The sequence below is a fragment of the Hyperoodon ampullatus genome, assembly GCF_949752795.1.
Source record: "Hyperoodon ampullatus genome assembly, chromosome: 8".
Classification (NCBI taxonomy): domain Eukaryota; kingdom Metazoa; phylum Chordata; class Mammalia; order Artiodactyla; family Ziphiidae; genus Hyperoodon; species Hyperoodon ampullatus.
The window spans coordinates 114,298,112-114,316,546 of record NC_136921.1 but is presented as its reverse complement, the minus strand read 5'-3'; the positions used below and the strand labels follow the sequence as shown (position 1 = coordinate 114,316,546).

General features: G+C 59.7%; 2 protein-coding genes across 3 annotated transcripts in view; both read left to right on the top strand.

Annotated features, from left to right (window-relative positions):
- The window catches only part of ARHGEF4 (Rho guanine nucleotide exchange factor 4), a gene marked incomplete at its 5' end in the record, with an annotated part of 217,953 nt that extends 199,518 nt beyond the window's left edge, over positions 1-18,435 (top strand). For both annotated transcript variants that reach the window (XM_079710602.1, XM_079710603.1), the window contains 9 exons: positions 9,447-9,626; positions 10,631-10,807; positions 10,884-11,063; positions 12,741-12,973; positions 13,310-13,439; positions 14,924-15,055; positions 16,117-16,360; positions 17,011-17,088; positions 17,629-18,435. In XM_079710602.1, coding sequence (XP_079566728.1) covers positions 9,447-9,626; positions 10,631-10,807; positions 10,884-11,063; positions 12,741-12,973; positions 13,310-13,439; positions 14,924-15,055; positions 16,117-16,360; positions 17,011-17,088; positions 17,629-17,780 — 1,506 coding nt within the window. In that variant the 3' untranslated portion in view covers positions 17,781-18,435. The remainder of the gene's footprint in view (positions 1-9,446; positions 9,627-10,630; positions 10,808-10,883; positions 11,064-12,740; positions 12,974-13,309; positions 13,440-14,923; positions 15,056-16,116; positions 16,361-17,010; positions 17,089-17,628) is intronic.
- SMIM39 (small integral membrane protein 39) lies at positions 5,390-5,560 on the top strand (the record flags this gene model as incomplete). Its single annotated transcript, XM_079710643.1, has 1 exon — positions 5,390-5,560. One exon carries the CDS (start codon positions 5,390-5,392, stop codon positions 5,558-5,560), a length of 171 nt encoding a protein of 56 aa, XP_079566769.1.

Genomic DNA, 18,435 nt, shown 5'->3' with positions numbered 1-18,435 from the left:
GTGTGGGGTCATCTGACTGGCCATCAGTGCTGTGTTGTTAGAGCTCTCGTGTCTGCTTTTTATAGCTGTTCATCTCCTACCTGGTGGTGGAATCTGGTGCATCACCTCATGCTGCTGGTGGGGAGGTGCCATTTTGGCCCTTAAAAAATTGTCCATTCTAAGATGCTTTGGATGAGGAAAGCCAAGAGCCAGGAGTCCTCTAGAAGAACAAAGAGGCTCTGGCCAAGGGCAGTGAAGGCAATTTAGACCATGAATTGTATAGGATCTATTTTAGCTGCTTCGAGAATTTGTTTCCTGTTTGGTTCAAAGGTCCTGTCTGGTATTTGAGGTTACCGAGTGGACAGCGTGGTGGTGTTGCACCTGTGTTTAGAGCCCTCAGTGCTCCCAGGGTGCTGGTCTTCCCTGGACCCTGGGCGAGCGCCCGGGGTGGGGTGAGGATGCAGCATGCCACGGAGGGGGACGGCCGGGCCAGGCAGCACAGCCCCTCCAGTGATACAAGGCTGACATGGGGCAGGGGCTGGGCTGCTGGCTAGTGGAGGACCTGCTGCAGGTCATTCCCGTCTCAGGCCTCTGTTTCCTCTGTGTTGGGTGAATGAGGCCCCTGGGCCCCACTGGCATGTAGGAGAGTCACCGTGCCCAGGTGTACCGGGTACCCGGGAAAGGCTGTATTCATTATGATTCCTTGGCGGCATTAAATAGATTCACCTTATCAGGAACTCCAAAGAGACATAAGAGGTGATTCTCCGACGACAGGCTGGTTCCCGCAGCCCTGCGAGAGCAGCACGTCCTGCTCTGCACGCCCGGCCCCTCTGGCATGCACAGCTCGTGCATGTGAGGCGAGAAGGCTCACTGGGGCTCAGTGTGGGTTTCAGGCTTGGAGAAAATAGAAGCAACACGTGTCAGAGAGAAGTCCACACTAAATCGCATCTGGCTTGCTCTAAACTCACACGTGCACTTGTATTTTCTAAGAATACGTTGGCGTCATGTTCTAAATTGGGACACTGTCTTGTTCCTGGTGATCTAAGGAGGGATCGCTCTTCAATTTCCTAAGCAGGAGGCAACCGAAACCACACCTGGCCTGAAGAGCAGGCGATGCGGGGGGGCAGCGAAGCCCTTTTGTGTCCTGGGTACGTGAGGAGCACGCGTGTGTGACCACGTGAAGATCTGAGTGTGAGGTGTGCGCACGTGTGTTGCATGCACGTGACACACATTTACTGAGTGTGTAGCGTGTGTCGGGCAGTGTCTCAGGTCCGGGACAGAGCCGTGCAGAGGACATCATCCTGCCTTCCGGGAGCTGACCGCCGGGGTGACGGCAGGCACTGCACGTCTGTGTGGGCACCTGGCCTCGTCTGCGTGTGCCCCAGTGGAAGGAGAAGGGGGCGCAGTGTCTTGTTCATCCTGTATCCCTTGCCCCTAACTTGTGCCTCGTGCCTTGTGACTGTCCAGTTCCTGGAGCATGAGTTACCGTCAGGGCCCAGAAGTGTCCCCTCTCCTTTCAGTATTGTCCCCGCCGGATGCCCGTGACCCGGGCCCAGGCCTGGGCCTGTCTGCCCAATTCCTCACCCCGCTCCCACCCTCTCCCTGCCTTCCACAGCTCCGGCCATGCTCTGCTGAGCTGGCGTCACCCCTGAGGTCAGGCCTGAGGACATTCTTAGCCCAGGGATTGTTTTTCTGAAGACTTGAGGGCTGAAAGTAGGCAGTGTCTTTGGAAGACATTGTTCTTTTTTCTTTCTAACCGCCCCCCACCCCAAGTTGTGGGATGGGACCGGCTCCCAGCCAGCAGGCCTGGGGTCTCCTGGCGCCCAGCCACCGCCCTGCAGATTGCAGTCTCCCTTCCGGGCCAGGCCGAGCTGTGCTGGAGGACGGCACGCGTGTGGAGCTGGGCTTCCCCTCAGCTCCGCCCGCTTCGTGCACGGGGCTGAGGGCCTTCGAGTGTCCAGCCCCCTCCAAACACCTGTGTGTAGACCTGCTCCAGGCGGGCAAGGAGGGAAGAGGACACGCAGCCTAGAGGGCAGACAGAATGAAGCTTGTCCTCCAACCTGGGGCGTAAAGCGTAAAAGGAGCTTTGCCGATAACTAGGCCAGCACAGCAGGTGGGAAGCAGGACTGGCCCGGCCCACCAGGCCGTGGGGCCACCAAGGACAGAAGACAGTCTGGCCACCCACCTACTCCCAGCGCTTGTTGGTGGAGCATTTAGAGAACACGGCAGGATGCCAGGCTGGCTTGTGAGCACCCCCTCCTGGAGGCAGTCTGACGTTCTCTCCAGGAGTTTCCGCCTTCCCCGGTGCCTGTGACCCTGGCCATCTGTCCCCACACCTGACCTGGCTCTTGCACCCGCTCCCCGGCCCCAGGGAGGAGCCCAGTACTGGTCCGGGCTCCAGACCCCTCACGCGCGCCCTGAGCTGGGCGACAAACGGACGTAGGTCTCCGAGAGACGGGAGCTCGAGGCCCCAGTGCCAGGCCTGCCAGTGTCCATGGCCAGCAGCCCGGAGCAGCCTTCCGTCCGATGGCTCTGCAACCACAGGGGCACAATGACTCAAGTCAGGGGTCCGAGCCACACCCCACCAGAGGCGTCACACAGTCTTACCAGTGCTGGGATTTGGGGCGGTAGGGAGTCCCCACAATCCTCGCGAGAGCTTGAAGGGAGAAAATCTTGAGCCGGTTTTTTGAAGAACTGGGCAGGAAAAGAAGACTCTTTCTCCCAACTAGACAGATAGGCCCAGTTGAACCTTCATATCTGAGGCGGGCAGACAGCCTCTCTGGACACATCCCAACCCTCCTCTGCCACACACACAGGTACCCACCTGCGCACATACATCCCAGCATCCACTTGCACTCTTCAGCAGGATGGTGACGTCCACAGGTACCCTCGTCTCCACTCACTCACATGCATGTAGAGCTGGCACACACACACGGAACCTGAACATACAGCCGCCCACAAGGGAACACCCAGCCTCTGCACGTAATCCCTCCATGGGCTTCTCCTGCCCCAGGAGCCGCAGAGCTGAGTGTGGAGCCTGGAAGCCTCTGCCCACTTCTGAGCTGCTTTTCAGTCTCCTCGGCCCCCTCAGCTGCTGCCTCCTGACGCATCAGAGGGGCTCGGTGACTGTGGATGGAATGACAGGCTTGCACATGAGCTCTGAGCCCTGCAAGGTTAAGGTTGCAAGCTCTGTCTGGGAGGCAGTAGAAACCCCCAGGTACCTGACATAGGGTTTTTTTCAAAAGCTGCTGAACCACGTGCAGAAGAATGAAGTTGGACCCTCAAAAATCAACTCAAAATGGGATTAAAGACTCAAATGTAAGACCTGAAACCATTAACCTACTAGAAGAAAACGGGAAAAGCTTCTTGGCATTGTTCTGGGCTGTGATTTTTGTATATGACACATTTGAAAAGCACAGGCAGCAAAAGCAAAAATAGACAAGTGGGATTGCATCAAACTAAAAAGCTTTGCACAGTAAAAGAAACCATCAACAGAGTGAAAAGGCAACCTATGGGGTGGGAAAATATATTTGCAAACCATATATCTGATAAAGGGTTAATATCCAAAAGCTCTAAGGCACTCACAACTCAATAGAAAAAAAAAAAAAAAAAAGAACCCAAAAAACAAACCAGAAATAATAATAATAATAACCCAATTTAAAAATGGGCAAAGAGGGCTTCCCTGGTGGCGCAGTGGTTGAGAGTCCGCCTGCCGATGCAGGGGACACGGGTTCGTGCCCCGGTCTGGGAGGATCCCACATGCCGCGGAGCAGCTGGGCCCGTGAGCCATGGCCGCTGAGCCTGCACGTCCAGAGCCTGTGCTCCGCAACGGGAGAGGCCACAGCAGTGAGAGGCCCGCATACCGCAAAAAATTAAAAAAAAAAAAAAAAAATGGGCAAAGAGACCTGAATAGACATCTCTTAAAAGAAAATGCTTAACGTTACTGGACATTCAAATATCAGGGAAGGGCAAACCAAAACCATAATGAGACACTACCTCACACCTTACAATGGCTATTATTAAAAAGACAAAAGATAAGTGTTCATGAGGATGTGAGAAAAGGAAACCCTTACACACCGTTGCTGGGAATGTAAACTGGTGCAACCACTTTGGACAACAGTGTGGAAGTGCCTCAGAAAATTTCAAATAGAACTATTATACGCTCCAGCAATCCCATTTCTGGGTGTATATCCAAAGGAAATGAAATCAGGATCTTGAAGAGATATTTGCACTCCCATGTTCACTGCAGCATTATTCACGATAGTCAAGATATGGAAACACCGAAGTGTCCGTCAACGGATGAATGGATGAAGGAAAATGTGGTATATATATTATTCAGCCTTAAAAAAGAAGGAAATCCTGCCCTTTGCAACAAGGTGGATGAACCTAGAGGACATTATGCTAAGTGACACAGAAAGACAAATACTGCATGATTGCACTTATATGTGTAATCTAAAAGTCAAACTCACAGAATCTGAGAATAGAGTGGCTGCCAGGGGCTGGGAGAGAGAGGAATGGGAAGATGTTGGTCAAAGGGTACAAAGTTTTAATTATGCAAGATGAATAAGTTCTGGGGATCTCACGTACAGCGTGGGGAGTATTGTTAACAATACTGTATTGTGCTTGAAATTGGTTGAGTGGTTAGTTCTCAAAGTGGTCTCACCACACAGACAAAATGGTAACTCTGTGAGGAGATGGAAATGGTCATCCAGCCACCACGGTGGCTTGATTGTGGTGGTCATTTTACAGTGACTTGATACAATCAAATACCAAGTCGTACGCCTTAAATATATACAATTTTTGTCAGTCATACCTCAGTGAAACTGGGGAGGGAGGGTTAGCGGCTGAAGAAGCCAGCTGCTGTCCCATAGGAACAAAATGCCGCTCTGATGGGCAAGGTCAGTAGGAGAGGTCCTGAGTCAGGGCCTTTCTGGAGCATCTCAGCAAGGATCCGCGCCCGTCTGTCCAGAGTTCAAATTCCTGGGCGAGTTTATGACAGAGCAAATCGACCTTTCAGAGCTGCATTTACTCATCTGTGCTGTCGGGGCCAAGGGCAGCCCTTGGTGTTAGGACTCAGAACCCCTGGCCCCCGGAACCCCAAGCGCCACCGTGGTCATCTATGCGCCCGGCCCGCGCGGAGCCAGGACCGCGGAGACCCCTCGGGAGGAGGCGCCCCGGGCCGAACGCGGCGCAGGAGGGAACCGCCCGGCCCGGCCCCGCCCCCAGCCCTGCCCCCGCCGGCGGCCGGGTCGCTGGGCCGGGTCTTGGGGGACGCGGCGCGCGCGGCGAGGGAGAAGCTCCGGCCCGGGGAGCGCGGCGGCTCCGCCCCCGCTCTGGGCGCTCCGGCAGCCCCGCGGCCGCCCTGTCGCGGCGGGATCCCGGGGCGCGCGGAGCCGGGAGGCTGGGCGCCATGGCCAGGGCCCCGCAGTCCCGGCACCGCCCAGCGCCGCCCGGGAGCGTCCTGCGCGCCCTCCTGCGCTGCAACCTGCCCCCCGGCGCCCAGCGCGTGGTGGTCTTCGCCGTGCTGGCGCTGCTCGTGCTCATCAATGTCGTGCTGATATTCCTGCTGGCCTTCCGCTGACCGCCGGGGTGAGTGGCGCCGGCGTGAGCCCCCTCCGCCGCTGCGCGTCTTTCCTGCCGCCCGGCTCCGGCTGTGGCCGCCCCAGCCCCCAGCTGCCCGAGGCGGGGCCCCGAGAGCCCCGCACGGCCCCACGAGGGGAGGCCTACCCCTCAAACCCGTGCGCTGGGGCCCGTCTGTGTGCGCGTCCCCCGGGGCACGGCCGGGTGGGTGACTCAGGGCGGGGAGCGGTGACATATGTGCCATGGGGTCCTTAACGTCTGTCGTGTGTGTGTGTGTGTGTGTGACTGTGACTAAGGGTGCAGATGCAGCTGTGGCCGCGGCTGTCTGGTTGTCAGGGAACCCTGCACATGTGACCACCGTGTGAGCGGATCTGGACATGCCTTTCTGTGCGGGTTGAGAGATGTCTGAGGATGAGTGGGCTCCTCTGCTTATGCTGCCTGCAGTTGCTTTTCCCACTTTAGGTGTTAGATAAGTGGTCTCCGTCAGTGTGCCCCCCACTGCAGGCACGGCCGCCCCCCACCCTGCCCCTTGCAGGTGGGCACCCCTGGGCTGCGTGCGCGGAGGCCCGTGGGATCTGCGTCGTGTTCCCAGACTGTCGGCGTGGACTCCTCCACCAGCGTGCGTGTGTGGGACAGCTGGGAGGTGGGGCAGGGTGGGGAGGGGGACGGGTGGTCATCAGGGGCGCTTTGTGGCAGAGCCTGGCTTTCCCAGTCCCGTCAAACTCTCAGAGGCACAAAAGGGGGTCCAGCACCCTGTCCGTGGCTTGTCTTCGTCCTGAAATTGCCCCCCGCCGTCCGGGACAGTCCCCCACCTGCCTCTACATAAACACCCCATACATACCTCAGAGCCAGCGTATGCCCCCCACTGCCAGGCCAGGAGGGAGCCCGGAACCCTCACCCCTGGGCCTGCCCAGCCTGAGTTTTGGCTTCAGTGCAGCTGCACCTCAGACAGAGTGCCAGGAAGGGCCTCTGTCCAAAAACCCACTCAGCACCGGCCCTGGCAGCCTCCGGGCTGTCCTGAAAGTAGAATGCGTCTCTGACCTCTTGGAGCTACATCTTGTCTTAGTGATGTCACATAAATGGTTAATGTCACAGCTTTATCTTGTCTGAGCACCTCCTATTTGTGGATCTACACGGGAGCTTGGTGACCCAGGTAGGGCACACTGTTACTCTGGGTTCTGATGGGGACCGAGGCACAGGGATATCAGGGGAGTTGCTCATGGCTGTGTGTCTATCAAGTCCCCTGTGCCCAGCAAGTCGCTGCGACAAGGAAGTGACAAAGGTCACCCTACCCTGCCCCCTGCCATCAAGGGCTTCTAGGTGACTGGTCAGGATGGGTATGGGGGCTTGTCCATAAAGGTGTAAGGAATCCTGGTCTCTCTGGGAAGCCTGCCTCTTTGCCCCACACCTGGAGCCCTTCCCAAAGCTGAGCAGGAGACCACCTGCAGAGGACCCGCACCTCTCTGCAAAGGCTGGCGGCATAAAGCGGGGGCAGGCAGGAGGCACTGGGCCATGCAAGCGGGGATTTTGCTCAGGGCTCATTTGAGGGAAGGTGGGGACAGGGGGAGATGCCTGACCTGATTAATATCATGTGGGACTAACCTGGGAAGGGAACTGGTCAGAAGCTGGGCTGTGTCGGGTGTGTCTGCAGTGCTTCCTCCCTGCCTGGGCTCTAGCAGTGGGGACTACCTCCATGCTGTCCTGGAGACTAGCGCATGCAGCTCGTGTGACCTGAGGATGGACGGCATCCGCCTGCGATCTAGCAGATTGTTCTCACGAGATCAGAGCGTAGCATCCCATTAGCCAGCCTGTGAATGTGCACTGGCAGGTGCTTGCAGGAACAGGGAGTCTCAGAACACCCACGTCCCCAGGATCAAAACTACAAAGCTTAATCAACCAGAAGTTTTGTTCCCTGCCAGATTCAAACCTCAGGTTACGAAAGCAGCTCCAGGGGTGAACCCTCCCCAGTCTCCGTAACTCATTACTCAGAACATACAAGCCTTCCCAAATAGTCTCCATCCTGATGGGCCAACTCACCCTTGGTCACTGTCCCTGTACGGGAATGTTCACCTGCAGCCATGTCCTCATTGGCTCAACTACACCACCTCTGAGCCACTCTGCTTCCTCTGGGTCTAGGGCCAGATCCTCTGAGGGCTGGGCGGCAGCCCGCTTGTGCCCGTGTGCCGGCTGTGGGCCGTCCAGCCTGATGCCTGCTCCCGGGCTGCAGCTGGCTAGCTCTTCTCACGTGGCCTCGCTGAATCCTCTGGTCTCATCCTGGCCGCACTGCAGCCCGGAGGTTTCTCCCTGCAGAAGAGGACAAGCCTGTAGTAGGTCTTCTTAGCTGGGATGAGTACAGTGGTTTCTTGAGGAGGCCTGCAGCCCCCAGGATTAGCCCAGTGCTCTCTGCCCAGGGCCCCTGGGTGGGCCACGGGAATCTGCAGCCCTTGAACAGCTGCTGCTCTGAGGATGGGTGTACACATAAGCTGTGGATTATTCTGAAGAGTGGTTTCACCGGGGTTTGGAGCGGGTTTAAACCCAAGAAAACATGAAGAACCTCATGGTGGTTTGTGAACGTGCTTTCTCAGGCCCTATCCTGGAGGAAGGGCCCAGCCTGAGTGGGCTCCAGTACCCAAGCACCCCCCCCGCTTCTCACCCTGTCCCATTGGGGTGCCGTGGAGACAAGTGACCCCCCCAGAGGAGGGGGGTCAATTTCCTCCAGCGGAGGAAACAGCACAGAGCCCCTGCCTGGTGATGCCCCAAGGCCTTGACTGCTTAGCCAAAGAGCCAGCCCAGGTCTGTGACAATCAGAGCCGACACCTGGTCCCAGTAGAGAGGGGCACGAACCTCACCTCCTGGGCAGCCCCCAGCCCACTGCTCCTCCTGCCCGAAGCTCACAGAGCCACTGGTCATTCACGGAGTAGACACTGAGCCCACGTTACACGAGCAGGAAGGAGTCAGCCAAGTGCAAACTGGAGCTCTGAGCACAAGGGCTGCCTGGGAGGGGAGCATCCGTCCTACCGCGATTTCTGATCATGCGGGAGGGAGGAACCACGCCAGTCATTTCCGGAGAGAGAAATTAATATAGAGACTTGTCAGCCAGGTATAAAGTGGGTGACTCAGTCACTAAGTGCTCAGGAGCAGCCCTGAGGTTTCTGTTACAGAGGTGGCAACTGCGAGACGTTCCTTCCTCTCTAGAGCTGGGGAATGAAGGAAATAAGACTGGAATAATTAAAACTGAGAATCCTGTGAGCTGGAGGCCTAGAACTCTGAGGAGGGGTGCTGCTCAGCTGGTGCCGAGGGGGCCAAGACTGGCTCTGCGAGCGTTCAAAAAAAAACACTGCAGACCGGATCCAGCTACTGCAGTGGCTGGGCACCAGCAGACCTGGGGGGGCGGTGTTTGCTGCTAATCAGGTGGTATACTGCAGGCCCACAGGAAGCCACCAGGAAGGAGCAAGCCCCCTCCCTCTCCAGTTCTCAGGTCCCCTCCGATGCCGCAGGGGACAGCCGGCACAAGCAGAGATGCAGCCGGCAGTGCCCCAGGCCAGCATCACGGAGCACAGCAGTGACACTGGGGGGAAGCTGAGAGGCAACAGTTTAATCACGGCCCAGGGGGGACGGGAGGAAGGTGTGCCCTGTGCGCGGGAGGGAGCAGCATGCTCGCCCTCAGATTCTGTGGCTCCCCAGGATTCTAGCAGTCCAGGATCAAGTTCACCGCCAGTCTAGACGTGCCCTGGGCACCGCCCTGCCCCCCGAAGAGCGGCTGGCTCAGAGGGAGCCTCCGTCCGCCCCTCTGTGCCACGAGTCAGGATCCCCCCTTCCCAGGGGCGGGGGGCAGAGGGCAGGAGCCCCTCACCCCCGTGACCTGCCCTCCCTGGTTCTCTCCCCAGCTCATCAGCGATGGCAGTGTGGTCTGTGCTGAAGCACTCTGGGACCATGTCACCATGGATGACCAGGAACTGGGCTTCAACGCCGGGGACGTCATCGAAGTAATGGATGCCACCAACAGAGAGTGGTGGTGGGGCCGGGTCGCTGACGGCGAGGGCTGGTTTCCAGCAAGCTTTGTGCGGGTACGGCACTGGCCCGAGCTTCTCCTAGCCCCGTAAAGAGGCAGCTGGCTCTGCTCAGCGGTGCAAGCCTGAAACTGCTCTGGGGTCTGAGGTGCTGCGCGTGGACCTCCCACTCATAGCTGCGCTGGGACTGCAGGCTGGGGGCTGGGCGGGCGGGTGGGTGTCGGGAAGCCCAGCCTGGGAATCGAGACACAGCCTTCCTCCTGCGCCACCACCAACTCCAACCCTGCCCCTCCCCCCTCCAGGAGTCCTCAGCGGCCAGAGAAGAACGGGTCAGAAATGTGGTCCCCTCTGGGCGCGGGTGGGGGGGCGGTGTCCGCGTGTTACAGCACAGCCGCCACAGCCAGCTGGGCTTCCCAGGCATCTCCAAAGCGCTGTGCAGACCATCTGCGCGGGGCATCTCAGTTCTAACTTTCCTGGGATCTGGGAGCCATCGCTACGCCTGAGGAAACTGAGGCAGGGACAAGCTAAGTCTTTAACCCAAGAGATCACGGGAGCGAACCCAGACCTAAGGCAGCCTTTGGTCTCCAGGGAAGGAATCCAGGCGCAGCCTCCAAACCGGGCAGAGGGCCGTGGGTGGGGAGTGCTTCTCCTGCCCCAGACCTCCCGGAGGAACAGCGCTCTCTGCACCCGGAGCCTTTCCTAGTTACAGTCCCAGAGCTGGCAAGGCCACATCACCCGTCTGCTCCCTTCACAGCCCCTAGAGGGCCCAGTATGAGCAGGCGCTGGTTCCGAGCCCCTGTAGTGAGCCTGTGCCCGGTTCCGAGCACCATGCCTCGCAGAGCCGAATGTAAGGGGGAGGACGGGGGGCGGGGCGCCTTCGGACCCGGCGTCCCCTGTCCCTGCGGGCGCTGTGCGGGTGACGGGCGCTGTGCGGGTGACGGAGCGGCTTCCTGCCCCTGCGGTCCGGTGGGTCCTCCGAACCTCAGCTCCCCGCCGCCGCCGTCGTGTGGGATGCAGGGCGCTGACCCCCGCGCGACGCTGACCGGCCGCGTTGCCTGCAGCTGCGGGTGAACCAGGACGAGCCCGCGGACGACGCGGCGCTGGGGGCCGGGCGCGGCGGGGCCGGGGACGGCGGGGCTGAGGCGCAGAGCAGCAAGGACCAGATGCGGACCAACGTCATCAACGAGATCCTCAGCACCGAGCGGGACTACATCAGGCACCTGCGCGACATCTGCGAGGTGAGGCTCGCGGCAGGCGGGCTGGCGGGGCGGGGGCGGAGGGGACCCGCGGTGAGCCTGGCCGCCGCGCCCCCAGGGCTACCTCCGGCAGTGTCGCAAGCGCGTGGACATGTTCAGCGAGGAGCAGCTGCGAACCATCTTCGGGAACATCGAGGACATCTACCGGTGCCAGAAGGCCTTCGTGAAGGCGCTGGAACAAAAGTTCAACCGGGAGCGGCCACACCTGAGCGAGCTGGGCGCCTGCTTCCTGGAACACGTGAGCAGCCGCCCCGGGACCCCGCCCCCGAGGCCCTCCCCGTGTGCAGTAGCCCCTGACGCCCCGTCTCTGCTGGGGGCTCTCTGCCCTGGCCCCGACCGCTGTCACCCTTCCACTCTGCTTTAGAAGTGTCTCTGCTTCTGGGGGTCCGGGTGGGGTGAGGTGGGCAAACCAAGCTGCAGAAGGCTCCTTGGAGCAGGCAGGCCTCGGCTTTGGCCCCGGAAAGGATCTGCTTGGCACAGAGGTGGGCTGGGCCGCCTGCTGAACACCCCAAGGGCTGTTCCTAGCGAATGCTGGGATTCCTCTTACCGTGAGCACACTGGAACTGAGGTTGAATTAGCTCTTACTTCCACTCTAAATGCCAGCTGACATTTAGCCCAGGTTCATTGGACTCGTCTGGGCTAGGTGGACTCCTTTTTGTTTTTTCTTTTTTTTTTTTAAGATGATGTTGAGGGTAGGAGTTTATTAATTAATTTATTTTTTTGGCTGTGTTGGGTCTTCGTTTCTGTGCAAGGGCTTTCTCCAGCTGTGGCAAGCGGGGGCCACTCTTCATCGTGGTGCATGCGCCTCTCACTGTCGCGGCCTCTCTCGCTGCGGAGCACAGGCTCCAGACGCGCAGGCTCAGTAGCTGTGGCTCATGGGCCCAGCCGCTCCAGGATCCTCCCAGACCAGGGCTCGAACCCGTGTCCCCTGCATTAGCAGGCAGATTCTCAACCACTGCGCCACCATGGAAGCCCCCTCCTTCTTGCTTTTATCCCTCTCCTGTGGCAGTCACGTGGGGCTGAGCAGAGGATGCCTAGCTCAGCCCATCAAGGACAACCTGGGCTCCTTTCCAACTGCTAGCAGTGGGGGGTTGGGGAGGCCCTTCCACCCCTCTCCAGGGGCAGGAGGAAAGCTGAGGAGGGTGACCTCAGAAGCAGGTGGTGGGTCTGGGTACCTGAGTGAGTGTGGGAATTTGGGTCCCAAATTATTCATCAGGCAAAGTTGTGACAGGGGAATGGGAAATAGGGCATGTCTAACAGGCACGCCGTCAGCCTTACCCAGTGGGACCATCACAGCAGCCTGCCAGGCAGCCAGCTGCCGCTACCCTGCTTTCCCACCCAAGTCCACGAAGTCCTAGGTCAGACCTAGGTCTCCCTCTGGCTCCAGGTACTTGAAGGTTACACACAAAAACAGGCACAGCGGTCTCCCGTACAACACACACGCAACGTGGATATATCTCTGTCACGTGGTGTTGAGTAGAGTTTGACAGCGGCTGTCTTCAGATGTGAGGCCAGAGCTTTGTGAGGAAGAAGCAAAACACTGGGCTGAGGAGGAAGACAGCCCGGGAGGCACGGCCGTCGGGATCTCTCTTAATCTCCCCGCTCTCCTTTTGGGCCGTGATATCCCTTCTTTATTAGTATCATTGATTTCACCCAGAAACCTGGCATGCTGTCAAAATATCTGCTGAGGGCCCTGCAGAGAAAGCTAGGTGGCGACGGGCACGCGCATGCCTGAGTTTTCTGGGGTCTTTCACGTCCCTGGGCACGGTTCTGCGTGGCTTGTGCTCAAAGACGTAGGTAGACGGAGCCTGGGCTCCCTGAGCTGCCTCCCTCCCCTGCCCCCTCCCCCACACTGCCCGTGGCCTGGGGGGTGGGCAGGAGGCAGCCGTCCTCACCTCCAGCTGTGTGCCCACAGCAAGCGGACTTCCAGATCTACTCAGAGTACTGCAACAACCACCCCAACGCCTGCGTGGAGCTCTCGCGCCTCGCCAAGCTCAGCAAGTACGTGTACTTCTTCGAGGCCTGCCGGCTGCTGCAAAAGATGATCGACATCTCCCTGGACGGCTTCCTGCTGACACCTGTGCAGAAGATCTGCAAGTACCCTCTGCAGCTTGCTGAGCTGCTCAAGTACACGCACCCCCAGCACAGGTAGGAGGCTGCTGGGGGAGGTTTGTTGAGGCTTATAGTGTGCTGGGCACTGCTGCGGGCACTGGGGTGACGGCACAGACCGAAACGTACAACAACCCCAGCCTTCATGAGCCATCCTTGCAGTGAGGGACTGGGCTGAATAAAGTTGAATAGGATATTAAGTTCTGCTCTGTGCCTTGTTTATGGAGAAGATGGGGGTATGCACTTGACGGGTGGAGAAATGGCCCAAGGGCACAGCCCCAGAGGGAAACAGCTCCACGGGGGGGCTCCAGGAGGCTCCCAGCCCTTCTCTGCTCTTGATCTCATAAGCCCTCTTCCACCTCTGTTCCGCCCCAGGGATTTCAAGGACGTGGAAGCTGCCTTACATGCCATGAAGAATGTGGCCCAGCTCATCAACGAACGGAAACGGAGACTTGAAAACATCGACAAGATCGCTCAGTGGCAGAGTTCCATAGAGGACTGGGAGGTGAGGGCCCAACACCCCCAGAAAATACCGTGGGGCTTGGCCTTGGCTTTAAAACCATGCTCGCCCCTGAGAAATCTAGGAGGGCGCTGAAGCAGGGGACCGTGCTCCTGGGAGCCAGCAAACAGAAGCTAGTGTCAGGAGGGAGAGCTGGGGCTCTGCCGGGCCAGCCCGGCCCATGTCCGAGCCCCAGGCCGTGAGCGCTGCTCCCAGAGCAGGCCTGCTGGCCTCCCTCCTGGTGAAGAGCTCAGGGCACGTGTAAAATGCCACATGCTCCTCTCAGGGTGCAGCCAGCCAGCCTCCGGGGACAGGCTGGGCCCCCAAGTTCGAGTTAACTTCTGGGGCTCTCAACAGAAGGAGCCAGGCTTGCCAGTGTGACCAGAGACGGACTGCCACCGGTCGGAGCCTCCTGGTTCCGTTTTCCTGGCATACACAATCCTGACCTCAGGTGGGCCAGTCTCGTCTTCTAAGGCAGCACGGAGGCCTGAACTAACGGTGACGGTCCTGTCCTGTTCTCTCCAACCCTGCCCACCAACCGTAAAATCTGTGAAAAAACAAGATTCCTAGGCCCCATCCTAGAAATACGAAATTAGGCTCCCTGAGAGAGGGGCTGAGTGTTTGATTTGTGTTTTGTTTTGGGTGCCTGGCTTTTGCTTTCCTGATGATTGGTTCTGAGGCCCAGCCCTGACCAAGGACCCTCACAAACTCACTTATCCCAAACTGAATGGCTGCCAACAACGCCTGGCTGTGGTTTGCATTTTCCTGGAGGAACCGGGCGCAGTAGGGCTTCATCTGAAAGTGTGAAGTCTGATGATAGGACTCCAGGTACTAAGTAACACTGAGCCAGAGGAAGACCTCCGAAACCCCTTTGAAAAGATGGGCCTCGGAAGTGACTTCCAGCCAGGTCTAACTGTTCTCGAGAGCCGCACTGTCCGATCAAAGTACCGTGTGAGCCACAGAGGGAATTTTATATGTGTTAGGAGCTATCTTAAAAATGAAAAAAAGAAACAGGTGAAACTAACTTTAATGATGTTTCGTTTCGTTTAACTCAGTATATCCAAAATATCATTTCCACGTGTAATCAACATGTAAAATACCATTGGTGAAATAGTCTCAGTCTTGATTTCATACTAAGTCTTCAAAATCGGTGTATCTTTTACCTAAATGACACCTTGATAGGGATTAGCCACATTGCAAATGCTCACGCCACTGACTGCTGTGGGGCCTCATTTAACGGAGATGACCAACTCGTAGGCCAAACCGCCTTCTGACTCCACCCCACTTCCTCGGGCTTCAAGAGCAACCCCTTCCTCTATGGCCTGCTGCTTGCTGCAGACCCTGGCCCGACGGGGGCCGTGGGCAGGCAGGGCCAGTAAGGACCCCACCTACCGAGCCAGCAATAGAGGCAGGACAGTGAGCCCAGCAGAGCCTTGCTCTAAGCCCCAGGATGGGAGCGCTCGGCTCACGGTTCCCCTTGGGTCCCCCAGGGAGAAGATCTCCTGGTCAGGAGCTCGGAACTCATCCACTCGGGGGAGCTGACCCGTGTCACGCAGCCACAAGCCAAGAGCCAGCAGAGGATGTTTTTTCTCTTTGACCACCAGCTCATCTACTGTAAGAAGGTACCAGAGTCACTCTTCCCTGCTGGATGGACCTGTTCAGAGCAGGAATGGAGGGAGTGAGGTCGAGGCCTGGGAGCAGCTGCGCAGAGAGGATGACACACACACACACGCACACACACGGTTCCTCTCCCCGGGGCCCTGCTGCCCAGAGAGAATGACACACACACGCACACACACACACACGTGCACGATTCCTCTCCCTGGGGCCCTGCTGCCCAGAGAAAAACAAACACACACACACACACACACACACACACACACGATTCCTCTCCCCAGGGCCCTGCTGCCCAGAATGAGGCACACACACACACACACACGCGCGTGCGCGCACACACGCGATTCCTCTCCCTGGGACCCTGCTGCCCAGAGTAAATGACACACACACACACACACACACACACACACACACACACACACACACTCCTCTCCCCGGGGCCCTGCTGCCCAGAGAAAATGACACACACCCACGCGGTAGGGGGCTGTCTACAGAGTGAGCCTGGTGGCCCTCAGAGTGTGACCAGCACACAGTGCTGTTAAGAGCACCCTCCTTGCTGATGAGCCCCTGCTCGCTTCTCAAGCCAGCTCTTCTCGTCCTGCAAACCTCAGCTTCCCCTTCCCAACCCTGGGCTCCTCCGTCCCAGCTGCCTCCAGGCCTCCTCTTTGCCGCTGGCTCCTACTCCCCTTTCAAAACATGGCACAAGTGGCCGGGCAGCCCTCCTGAGCGCTGGCTCTGGCCTGGCCTCGGTGGACTGATGCTCTCCTCTGCTGCGCACCGTGGGCCCTGGCCTGCTGTCTGCCTCCCCGTGAGGCTGTGGGTGTTTAGAGACCCCCAGGCCAGCCAGTAACCGTGAACTCAAGGAGCGGCTCCTCCACCGTGGGTTCAGCATGTGGTCGTGGGCCGAGCCAGGCTCGCTCTCCCTCCCGAGATCACTTCCTGCTGGGGAGGTGGGTGCAGCCCGCCAGCCCTCCTGGTCACAGGCCAGAAGGTGAGGCACGGCCTCGGATGTGGTCAGGAGGATGGTTCAGGCCGAGGGGCCGGGCGCTCACGGCGTCTCCGGCAGGACCTTCTCCGCCGGGACGTGCTCTACTACAAGGGCCGACTGGACATGGATGGCCTGGAGGTGGTGGACCTGGAGGACGGGAAGGACGGGGCGCTCCACGTGAGCATCAGGAACGCCTTCCGGCTGCGCTGCGGCCCCTCGGGGGAGAGCCAGCTGCTGTGCGCCAAGAAGCCCGAGCAGAAGCAGCGCTGGCTCAAGGCCTTCGCCAGGGAGCGGGACCAGGTGCGGCTGGACCAGGAGACAGGTGCGAGAGCCCGCGCGGCCTGGCCCCACCGCGAGGGCCCGCCCAGCCCTCCTTGCCCCCGTGCCGGGGAGTCCGCGTGACCTTGAGACTGGGAGAGGCCGCGCTCACACGGGCAGAACCTCGGGGTTTGGCGAGGCTCCGGGACACGTCGTGGTTTCGGCCCCAGGCGTGGGTCGCTTCCCCCCGCCGCACGCATGCACACGCTCCATGCACACACTGGAGTGGGAGGTGGGCGCCGGTCTCCAGAAGCCTCCCCCGCCCCACGTGAGCACGGCATCTCCCCACGGCATCCCCCTCCTGTCCTTGGGCCCCGGGCCATCACGCTGGGCGGGGACCAGGTCGGTTCTCGATCTGGCAAAGGAGCCGCCTCCGCAGGGCCGAGAAAGGACAGCAGGTACCAGCCACGTCGGTGAGCCGGGCAGGGTGAGCGACGGGGGAGGCCGCCCAGAGGTGCACCAGAGCGCGCCTGCGGAGCACGCCCTCCGCCTGGGCGGCCGAGCCCGGCTGGCGGGGCGAGATGCTGGGCCCCCGAGTACTGTGGGCGGGGCCGTGTGCACAGAGACTGCGCCGGTGCCAGGACAAGAGGACCGCGGTGGGGGGAGGAGGGGGGTGTGGGAGGGCAGCTGTGGCTCTCATTTGTGGCCCCTCAGGCTTCTCCATCACCCAGCTACAGAGGAAGCAGGCCATGCTGAATGCCAGCAAGCAGCAGGCTGTCGGGAAGCCCAAAGGTAAGCAGGTGGTCGTCCCACCTCTACCCACGGCAGCCCGGCCCAAAGCAGGGTCGGCTGGGCCTGGGTCCTCAGAGGTGCCCACTGCCCTTTGCAGGTTTGTGTTCCCAAAGGTTGGTGGTGAGGGACCGCTGGTGAGGAAGCCTGCTTAGGGACACGGTGGATATTCCTGCTCTCCAGCCCCGCAGGCTCCCGGGAGCAGCACCAGTGCTGCTCGGTGCCAGCTTTTACTTCCCCAGGCAGGGCTGCTTCCTGGCAGCTGGCCTAGGCACCTCCTGGCAAGGAACTAACAGCCTATTCCTACAGAAACGTTAAACGCCCCGCCAAGAGCAGCTCCAGGCCTCACGCCTTCCCATGCCCCCTGGCCATCCCCCCTGCAGACCGAAGAGGGCAGCCCAGGCCCTTGGGTGTGGTCAGCCCCAGGGGAGTGAGGCTGGGTGTCGGAGGCAGCCTGGGGACAGCTCGCTCCCCCCACAGGCTCTGCCCTGTGCCACCCGGCTCCCGACACACCTCCGACGCCTGCTCTCTTCCCCTGCCCAGCCCTCAGCCGGCCCTACTACCTGACGCGCCAGAAGCACCCGGCCCTGCCCACCAGCCTGCCCCAGCAACAGGTCCTGGTGCTGGCAGAGCCCAAGCGGAAGCCATCCACCTTCTGGCACAGCATCAGCCGGCTGGCGCCCTTCCGCAAGTGAGCCCCTGCCCCCGCCGATGGTACCATCTGGACCTGCCCCCGCCGGCGGGCCTCCAGCTTTTCCTCCCCGAGGCTCACCACGTCCGGCCTTCCTCTGCCTGTTACGCAAACTGGAGGTGGGAGGTGCTCGGTGCCCCCATTCCCGGTTTCGTCCCCACTACTGGGGCGCTGGAGACGCTGGCTGGAGAGGCAGGCCCCCAGCACGTGAACCTCCCGCCACCCTCGCGGCCTGTGCGGGGCCTCCTGGGAGCCACAGCTCAGAACCACCCACCAGGCCAGCGCGTGTGAGAACGCCGCTTTGGACCCTCTTCTCGGGACATCTCGTCATCCCTCCTGGTCCTGGTTTCCCTGGGCAGGAGACGTCTCTGCCTTCGGCCACCTGCAGGGCCAGGCTGTGTGCCCCTCTGCCCTCCTGTTCTCCTTGCAGGCCCCCAGCTGGTGGACCAGGCAGCCTGCGTCCCTGGTGGGTGGGAACCTGGAATTCTGCACAGAAGCATCTGGCCCAGAGCCCACCCGTATGTGCTTCCCAGTCCCCCTCCAGACACTCCTGGCTGCTGGACACCCTCTCTTCACTTGTGACGTGTTTGTTTATAGTGGAAAGAAAACCATAGTCAGCTGAATACTTCCGTCAGGGTTTGTGACCAGTCCACCTACCT